Raw genomic sequence first — 10,818 nt, 5'->3', positions numbered from 1 at the left:
AACAATCCCATTACTCACTTCACGTAATTAGCTTGGAAACATGTCGTCCGGCCCTGGGGACTCATCGATCCAAATGCTATCCCGAATTTTCAGCACATCCACTTTCTTCATATCAAACTGTTCAAAACTATTAACCTGTTCCTCAGATTTCTCACTATCAAGAAACTACGTCTGTATAGTGACTACAGATGCGAAAAAAGTGTCATTTAGGGCCTCTCCTACCTCGTCAGACTCCAGACACAAGTTATCTCCACGACCTACGATTGACCCTGCTCTCTCTCTGTATTTCTATGTACGCTTCAGGCTAGTGTCGAAAACCTTTGAGTTTTTCATCCTCCTCGCCAAGATTTTTCTGTGTCCCCTCCTAGCTCAACGCAGTTCATTTTTGAGTTATTTCCTAAATAACCTGCAATTCTCTAAAACTGTGCCAGATCTTTGATTTCTGAACGTTGGTCACAGCTCCTTGCGTTACCATTCCTTGCCGGTATCAGTGGGACAAAATTTTCCAACTCTCGCAACAAGTCCTTCTCAAACAGCCTCCACATTTCTGTTGTGCATTTTCGTTGCAACAATTGTTCCCAATATTTCTCCACAGCTCCTGTCTCGTAGCAGTGCAATTGTCCATCCCCAATTACATACCTTCTCATACAATATTTTCTTATCCCTCTCCATGGCTGTGTTAAAGGGAAGGCAATTGTGGCCACTGTCTCCGAAATACTCTCCCACCAACGGATCTGACACCTGGCCTGATTCATTGTCTTGCACCAAATCCAATATGGTCTACCCACGAGTCAGCCAATCTACGTATTGTGTCAGGAGTCATTCTTGGACACATCTCACAAAATCGGCTCCAATAAGACCATATGCATTAAGGAGGTTTGAATCAATATTAGGGAGGATGAATTCTTCTTCACAGCAACGGAGTGGATGTGCTATCGACAACAGCCAATCATTTGACCAATCCTTTCCAGTTACTGACTTCCACCCATGGTGACTCAGCAGACAACTGCGAGTTAATTAACAAATCTACTCCACAACCTCATTTACCCTATCCGTGTTTGCTTTTTAAACTACGTCTAAACCCTGGAATCCCCAGAAGCCATGCCTACCCTTGAGAAATCCATGCCTTTGTTTCAGCCACAACATCGTGCTCCAAGTGCCGGTCCATGTTCTAGGTTCATCACTCCTATTCAAAGCGCACGTTGCATTGAAACAGTCACACATTAACCCATCCATCTGCAATATCAACTGAGTGTCCTTCCTGACAGACTCTTTGTATTCTATTTCTGTTCAACAACAACTCTCTCTTCTGATCTGTAGCTCTGGTTTGCATCCACCTGCCAAACTAAGTTAAAAACGACCGAACTGGTTTAGATATTATCCTGTCCAGGACATTAGTGCCAGTCCAGGTGCAACTCGTCCTTCATGTACAGATCCTCCCTTCCCTAGCAGCAACCCAATGAAGGCTTTGATTAAAACAAATAGACTTGATTTGCTGGAACTTGTTTCCATTGGATGTAGGAGGTTGAAAAATAAGTATCTTTTCACTTGGTTGGGGATCTTCAAAACTAGGTGGCATAAGTTTAAGGTGTGAGGAGAAAGCTATGTAAAACAAAGGAGGGGTAATGTTTTTACACAGAGAATATTCTTCTGGGGAAAAATGTATGCACGTTCCTGACGTTTAAAAGTCATTTCTGTGAGAAGACCGGTCGGAAAGATTGAAAAGGAAAGCGTCAAATGCAATCACGTGTGATTAAGTTTGTTTGGCAACGGGGAAAGTATGAAGTGGTTGGACTGAATGGTGGGCTTCCGTTCAGTATGATTCTATTCAATAATCAAGTAAGCTTTGTTGTTTTCTTGACATTGTCCCGTAAGTGTCTTTGTTTGACTGAATGTCGTTTCTCTGTGAAGGGATGATAAATAAAACATTCAGTTTTAAAGCAGAGATAGTAATCAACTGACCATTTTGAATTTCTCGTCAAGTGAAGGCTTTGTGTACTTATTAAGTTGTTTTATCTTTTGTTTGAGACACAATATCGGAGTCTGTAATTTATTATGTGCAAAGTCTGCGATAGTTTATTTTTAAAATGTGGTTAGTAATTATTGAAATCGCTTTTGGTGATCTTCGATGGGCTTATATGACAGAACAAGGAACAAGTCAGACCAGACAGAATCACTGTACAATCGTTGGCCCAAATGAGATTCATTGCTGAAAATATCCACCAGCCCTTCGGCCCTGGAGGTTGTGCCAACTTGGGAAACCAATCTGAGCGCCAAATCCCGACCACACAGAGCACTCTTCCAACTCAATTACTCATCTCAAGCTACTTTGAAGTTTTGAATCCCTGCGATACTATTAAGGATATTATTTAAGGACTATCCTCGCCGAAGACGGTGAGGAGCTGGATTCTTTGGAATTCAGCAGAATGTGAGGTTATAGGATATATCAGCCAAGGTGGGAGGAACAGGTAAAAAGGAACAGAAAGTTTTCTTTCCCCTCTTGGATGACTCTAGGGCCATTATTGAAATAGTCTGAGAACAAGGAGGCACACATTCAGAAGCAATTGAATTTCTCAAAGCAAAATATATCAATTGAATTCTTCACTGTAGAGAGTTTTCAAAATTGGTCAAACAACAATATTCAAGGATGTGCAGTATAGACGTTTATTCGGGAATGCAATCAAGGATTATGGGGAAAAGGGAATTAAGGGGAGATGTGATGAGCAAGTCAGCCACAATCCAATGAATGGCAGATCGTTGTCGATGACCGAAATAGACGACTGTGGCTCTTACATCTTCTGGTCTAATTGAGAGAATTGGAACACTCTTCCATAAACGGTGGTTGTTACGAAGAATTTGAATACTTGTTCAGGAACATATACAGAGAATCCTGCACAACAAGATAGTTTTGGATTACCAAGGTGGACGGAAATACAGCTTTGAGATTTCAGTCAGGTCAGTCGTGAGTTTATTGAAATATAGGGCAAACTCGAGAGGCTGAACGCTCTCTTCCTGCACACGGATGGAATGGTTTATCCAATCAAAGAGAGGCAGCGCCAGAATGGAAGGGCCAGGTATGTAGTGAACGTCAGCACAGACACCTCACCATGGCCATTCCAAATATTTCAAGAAAAACTTCTAATTGTCCTAACAGTCACACAGTGAATGTATCGCTTTACCTAGTCCCTCTCTGAAGAACGAATGTGGTAACGTTCCAGAAAGTATGCAATACACATTTAAGCCGATGAAAACATGGAGTGAAACGCTACAGCATACACCTTCCCGACGCCCCACCGTTGTATTGGTCCTGCCAAATTATACTATGACGCCTACATTATGACGCCTACACTATGAAGTCTCATGCCTTCCAATTGAAAGTTATGCCTCTTTCTTACGAGCGCTTATGAAATCAGCTGTTTTTCGATTCAACTTGCCCATGGTCATGATAAGCTTGGCGATCTTTACTGGGTTTCCTTCCCAACAATTTCTGTGCTCTAAGATATTATCCACACTTATGTTTTCACTTTATGTTACCGGAATTCACCATCCCACGTAACACGCTGATCCACATCTACAGATTTAGAGATTACATTACAGTGTGGAAACAGGCCCTTCGGTCCAAAAAGTCCACACCGACCCGCTGAAGCGCAACCCACCCTTACCCCGACATTTACCCCTTCACTTAACACTACGGGCAATTTAGAACGGCCAATTCACTTGACCTGCACATCTTTGGATTGTGGGAGGAAACCGGAGCACCCCGAGGAAACCCACGCAGACACGGGGGGAACGTGCAAACGCCACACAGGCAGTCGCCTGAGGCAGGAATTGAACCCAGGTCTCTGGCACTGTGAGGCAGCAGTGCTAACCACTGTACCACCGTGCCGCCCAGTGTACAGTCACATAATTCCTTTGTTACGATGACCAGAACTGCACACAGTATTCCAGCTGTGGCCGCAGGGCGGTTTTTCCCGATTCAGCCCCTTACTCGTGAAATCCGGTCGACCATCTACAAGGCATACGTAAGAAGTGTGATCCAATACTCGTCACTCAGCTGGATGATACAGCTTCGTCAAAACTCAAAAAGCTTGACACTATTCAGAAGAAAGAAACCCACTTAACTGGCATCACACACAGAGACATTCCCCTCTCTACAGGTGATTCTTAGCCACAACAGCGCATACCATTCTGTTCAGAAATTCATCAAAATGACATTGAACGCAATTTGCAAGCCTATGGCTTCCAACATCGAGTAAGATAAGTGAAATGGGTGCAAATAAAGTACCTCTGTAAGTGATCCTCCAACCCATTGTTCACATAATCGTGGGTAATATTGACCTTCGTGTACATTGTTGAAACTGCACCCATTCAGGCAAGTGGGGATGATTGTACCAAACTTGTGACTTGTCAGTGTGGAACGATGTTGAGGAATCAGGGGGTATGCAATTATCTCAGCGTCTGAACTGTTCTTGGAGCGAGTGTCCTTGTCAGAATAGACAACTTCAGTTTCCATTCAATGTTATTCCTCACTCTGTTCATTTTGGAGAGAGGGCATTCATGGATAACCAGGCAAGCATCATTACTGGATTGCTTCTAAAACAGCTGTACAGGCTGAAATTACATGCAGAACGTCTCGTGTTTGCAAAGGTATGATCAGTGTCTTGGATGGAAATGTGCATCAAAGCACTGGAATAAATCAGAACCTTTTAGAGATTCAGAGGTATTACAAATCACGTTTGTCCAATGCTGGGAAATACTCTCGAGAAATGTTTGAGACATTTACACTTCCAGTTTTTTTTCTCTCTGAAGCCAGGGAATTTATTCCGATGGACACTCGATGGAAGACGGAGGTTTGAGCAAATTGGCAATACGTAATTACACATGTAACGGAGAACTACCGTGCTCACAGAACATGAGGTAAGTGTGAATTAAAGCTACGGAGAGCGCGGTGAACGCAACTTCAATGGGGTAGAAATGATCAAGAAACAGAAAGAGAAGTGAGTGGTATAACTTTGGAGAGATAAGGAGTTGTGAGACTTACTGATCTGATGTGTCACAAATATGATGATAATGGAAATAGCGAATTCTGTGTTGCTCGTTTTTATTTGTGAAATATTCAGCTGCCTTTTTGGAAAATAAAGAGCACGGTAAACCTGTCCTCTAAAACGCAGGCCTGAGTTTGGTCCTTGAAATTCAGTCGTTGACTGGTCATTGAGGGAAGCTCATCAAGATGAGGTTTCAAAACGGAACGGGGAGTGTTTGAAAAGCCATTTGCATTAGAAATTGACACAGTTTCCAATTCAGTTGAATTATTTCATGTGATCAGTGTTGGCCATTCATGAGGGAGTCTGTAATTTTTCCAATTCAGTCCACACGCTAACTATTTTTCAGTGTCAGAGAATTAGTTCAGCTGTCGTCATCTGTTTGTTCTCAATTTTCAAGAAAGAAAAAAACATCAATTTGGAATATCCCCGTGGAGATACCGATGAGCATAAAATTAAGATCCTGCTGATCGTTCACAATAGATTCAAACTGAGAGGGATTGCCTGCAGAAGTTAGTGACACATTACTGCCCACTGAAAATGCGCGATCTGGTTCGAACAGTGAGAAAAATATTCTACCTAGTGCTCGGCGTCATTGGCTTTCCCGGTGAGTGAAGATAATCACTGAGTTTGATCAAATCCCTGCCTGATCTAGATTCTGCGGTTACCCAGTGAGCGAGAATGTTACTTCAACAGCACATCAGCTCAAATATTCCGGACATTCTTCAGCAGTTTCATTCTGCTGCTGTCACTGTTTCAATCTCTCCTCACGATGTTATTGCAACAGTGATGGACTATTCCATGAGTAGAACAAAGTCTCTGACGAATATTATGTGAAGGACTGTAATCATTTGTACAGTGATTGAATAGAACGAAATTGGGATATTATGTTTCAATCGTTATTGTTCAGAAACTCGTTTTAAACAGAAAGTTATTTTTAAAAAAAAGATGTATTTCCAAGAAAACTCATGGACTGAAGAAAAGCAACATGCAATTCCACTGAACATATTATAACTGAGGCAATAGCTGTCTGAACACATGAACACTCCTTGCCAGTTCTGGCTTGCTCAGGAAGAATGTTCACCCTCTCTTAACAGTTTCTTTCTTTAATGCTCATTCCCCACAACATCAATAGTTCGACAGCCTCGGAGCAAATGGCACCTGCCTTTGAGTTGCATCTAGAATGTATTTGATACCGTCTGCTACTGCTGAAAGTAGAATTGCAAATTCTTTCGAAGGAAGAAGCTGGGGTTTCAGGAACATTTCTCTTTTTTTTAAGCATGTTGCAAGTTCGGTCTTTGGCATTGCTTGGACTGAAATTGGTCTGAAAGAATCAGGCAGTTTATAATCTGCCTATGCATTTGTTCCACATATAAAATCTTACTGGCCCATTTTCTTCTTCTAAAAGCCCTGCTTCATGCTCACGGCCCATATGTATAAAAATGTAGGTGTGAGTTTCACTGCTGTGTCAATTCAAATTATTGATCCTCTTACCAAATACTTTGACTTGCTTGTGTTGATGAAATCCATCCTTTACCACTTAGTTTCCATGATGGAGAATGTTCGTCTGTACTGATCATTTTTGTTTTCCCTATTCTCTCTCTTACAGTCAATTTAGCGACGGTTGGAATCCTATTTCGGTGTAAGTGTGGTCTCTCATCCTGCAGCAGGCGTTATCTGCTGGCCATGGCGGTGGTGGATCTATTGGTCGTTATCATTGAGATCATACTCAAAAGAATCAAACATGATTTTTTCCCACCATCATTCTTGGACATTACCCCTGTGTGTTCTGTTCACGCTGTTCTGCGCCGTCTACTCATAGACTGCTCTGTCTGGTTCACCATCGCTTTCACCTTTGATCGATATATCACCATTTGTTGTGAGAAACTGAAAATTAAATACTGCACTCAAAAAACTGCAACTGTCGTTCTCACAACAATCGGCTGTCTGTTTTTTCTAAAAAATATTCCTGTCTACTTCAGGTTTGTACCATATAAGATCATTGGCAATGTACCATGGTACTGTGAGAATTCAGATGCATACTATTATGACCCTGTGTTGAGAGGATTTAACAACTTTGAGAAGATTCTAACACCAATATTCCCTTTCTTTTTAATTCTGTTCCTCAACGCTCTGACAGTCAAACACATTTTAGTGGCCAGTCGAGTCCGGAAAGGTCTGAAGGGTCAGAGTAATAGAGAAAATTCTAGTGACCCAGAGATGGAGAGTAGAAGGCAGTGTATAATTTTACTTTTCGTCATTTCTGGAAACTTCATAATTTTGTGGCTGTTATATATTTTAAATTATTTCGGTATTGATGATCCTTTAGATAGGGATGGGGAATATGCATTTAAAAGAGTTGCATACATGCTGCGAAATTTGAATTGCTGTACGAACGCCATTGTCTATGTGGCATCTCTGTCCAAGTTCAGAGAGAAGCTCAGGAACCCACTGGAAGCTATTTTTGCTTGAAATATTCAATCAACCAACAATCAAAGCAACTGACTGAGCAGCACTTAGTGTGTTCGATTCAGAAGAAGAAAATATCCGGGACATTTCTGAGCGATTTTGTCAACTAGGGACAATCTGAGGAATACTGAGAGCTGTTGTCAGATGCCAAATAGAAAGGGGCCAAGCAGGGTAGATGGCTCTGGTATGACCCGAAGTGAATGAATAGAAGTAAGCAGTCACTTTAAAGAGTTTCATAACAACAGAAGAGGAGGAAACATAATTCTTGGAGGGAATAAATAGACACGAATTAGGAGCAGAAGGAGGCTGTTTATCTTTTTGAGTTCGCCAGACTTTTCAAACAAATCAGGGCTGATTATCTGCATCCACATCAGTTTCCTTCACCACATCGACTCCAGTTGTTCTAAAACTGAGGAAGTTGAACTATCCCAGTGCTGAGATTATTAGAGAGCTGAAATTTACAAAAGGTCTCAGAAAAGTTATCAGTGCAGCGAACGTTCAGTTGACCAGAAATAAAAATGGCAGGAAAGCAATCGAAGTGCCTCCCGCAGGACAGGATGTGAATCTGATCGACAGATTCTCCTCCACTAGTTCTCAGCTACTCACATTCGCTCACGCAAAGCCATTACAGCTTCACAAAAGAAATCTTGCGCATACGGCAAATCTTCATGTGTAATTGCATGTAAATTCACAATGAGACACAAGTGTTTTTAATTTTCATTCTGTCCCTTCCTGGTCGTGTCACTGCTGTCACCTCTCCACCCGAGTGAACACCTGGGCTTTTCATGTGGGAAAGTACCGTGTTACAATTTCTGCAGAGCAAGCAGATGAGTTGGGAAGTGAAATAATAGGCCATCACATAGATGGGGGGATGATACAGTTCCCCATTCATGTTAAGTGTTGACTGTCACTCAGAGATAAACTGAGGACGGTTCACTTACTCCTTCTTCATCTGCATAAATACTTTCAGAATATATTCTTTGCAGACAGTTCTTTTCCGAGCAACAAGGTTTTCAGTTAGACGAGTCTTTTCCATTTTCATGACATTGATACCAGTCTCGTTGCTGAAAATTTCATCGATTGCATTTCTTTCCCAGTCTCGATCACGTCACTGCTGGAACTCAGAGATTCCACACTGTGGTAACTGGACTTTAACAAATTCAATGCTGTCTGTTCTCCAACTGTCATGACGTCCCACTCATCAGGCATTCCCGTCTGCTTACTTCCCACACTCAGACCCCCTATTAACTATCATCCTGAATGACATAAGCTTGCCCTTTTATATCAATCTCTGCATGCCTCTTCCTATGGCAATTACTGGCAATTACTAATCTTCTATTACCGGATTTATGTTGATTGCCTCCTCCAGTCACTTTGTTTCTCCTTACATCTGTAACATGCTGGAGTCGTGCAAGTCCCAAAGCACTCTACTCATTGTCAAATCGCCATCATCGCAAACGCCTGTAGCCCTTCTGTTCGCTGCAATGCACTTCAGACCATCTATGATATTATCCTTAAAATGGTCCTGTCTGTAAAAATCTCCATAACACGGTGCTGTCTATGCCCATCTCCAGCTTTGAAAACATCTACAATTTATGAAAGCTCCAGCACCGAGAAACATTTTGATCTCCTCTAATTCGACGAGTGCCTGCAGCACGCACAGTCTCAGTTACACCATGCAGACCTCACAATGCTTCCCAAGTGTTTCACAGTCTCCATCCCACCAGCAAACATATCAATCTCCCCAGTTTCCTTCTTCATTCCTATCTGTGTAACTCATCCACCAGTTAAGTTCGCCATATTTCTGCAACGTCTTCCTGACAGACAGTGTTCATTGGCTCCATACACCTGTACTTGGAAGTAACACTCAGTAATTCCTCCAGTTAATCTCCAGGTACTGCCTTCTAATATTTTATCGTCTCAAACACCAGCATATGTGACTATCTCTACAGCTTCCAACATCCCTAACACACCTCCCCGTTGTTCTAACCTGCGCCAATCACACCTCCGCTCTCAACTTTGTATCAACCCTGACATGCGTCAAATTCGTCTAGCCATTCCTACATTTGTACATTCTCATGCCGGCCGTTTCAATACCCCGACCTGTACATTCGATCAAACCAATGTCCATTCATCTGTGAGTCCAACACTCCTTACAACACATCCCTTCGCTGGACTTTCCGACTACACCCACAGCACGACCCCACCTTTGTCCTATCCGTTGCGTTAACATTTTCCAAACGCAAAAACATGCCCATTGCTGTGATCACCTTCTGCCCAAATACACCTACGTATCTTTGTACAATATTTCATCCACCACAAATGCGAAGTGTGTTTCTGTCTGTCTCATTCAAGAATGCATCAACATTTGCCGTTGCAGAATTTGTTGAATGCTGCTGTTTTGCAGGGTATTGCACTTTGATGACCACTGCAGGCCACTCCTCCTAAACAATTTCTGACGATGTTGACTGGAGGCCACACCTCACACACTTTCTCCATTGTGATGCTGCCTGCACGCTACCCTGCCAGGCCTACATTCCAGTATTGCACCATGGAAGCCATTTTTTCCATTCTTCCCAGCCAGACCTGATCTAACAGTTTTCAGAAGGTTTCTAGAAAGGACTCATTGCCTCACGGCATGGAGAATCCACCACAGAGAAATGGGAAACCTTGCAGAATACCATGTACCTCACATTGACGATCTAAGATCACTCAAGAGGCACCTCTTGGTTCGAGATTGGTCAAAATAATCGACAAATGCGGTCTGTTCAAAGAGCAACGGTCATGAGTTATTGGAATTAAGGTAGCTTGACGCAATTCTATCAAACAACACTGAGTTTAAAGCGTCTGTGTTCTGTGGTGAAGTTGCACAATTACATTTGAAAATTACACATTATTTGTATGATTTTTTAAAGAGATAGTACAGTCTTAATTACAAGGAAGTTCAATCACATATAATAAAGTGACAGGATTTACAGCAAGTTGGTCCAGTGATTTTCCTGGGAAAGGGTTCTTAATTACAAGAAATGTCCAACCAACTGTAATATGGTGACATGATTGACAACAGGTTAATCTAATGATATTCCTTGGAAAAGAAATCTTATTTACGTAAATTATGACGCCATGTATCAGTTAAAAGTTAGTTCTAATGATCAATTAATGTGTCAGTATTTATTTTATGAAAACTCTATTGTCCCCTATCTTTGAATTTCAGCTTAATTCTACAAATCAACAGTGCAGCTTCAGAGGGTTCAGTCAGTATTCTCAGCCATTTTATAGTATTCTTTTAATTTGAAAAACAATTTTG

The 10,818-nt window shown here is 41.8% G+C and overlaps 1 protein-coding gene across 1 annotated transcript; it reads left to right on the top strand.

The window, feature by feature from the left end:
- Nucleotides 1–3,920: 3,920 nt before the first annotated feature.
- LOC140459818 (probable G-protein coupled receptor 139) lies at nucleotides 3,921–7,514 on the top strand. Its single transcript, XM_072554352.1, has 3 exons — nucleotides 3,921–4,022; nucleotides 5,526–5,649; nucleotides 6,652–7,514. The coding sequence occupies exons 1-3, from the start codon at nucleotides 3,921–3,923 to the stop codon at nucleotides 7,512–7,514; spliced, it is 1,089 nt and encodes a 362-aa protein (XP_072410453.1).
- The last annotated feature ends 3,304 nt before the right edge of the window (nucleotides 7,515–10,818 follow it).

This window comes from Chiloscyllium punctatum, chromosome 35 (assembly GCF_047496795.1).
Source record: "Chiloscyllium punctatum isolate Juve2018m chromosome 35, sChiPun1.3, whole genome shotgun sequence".
Taxonomy (NCBI): Eukaryota; Metazoa; Chordata; class Chondrichthyes; order Orectolobiformes; family Hemiscylliidae; genus Chiloscyllium; species Chiloscyllium punctatum.
This window is presented reverse-complemented; position numbering and strand designations above follow the sequence as displayed.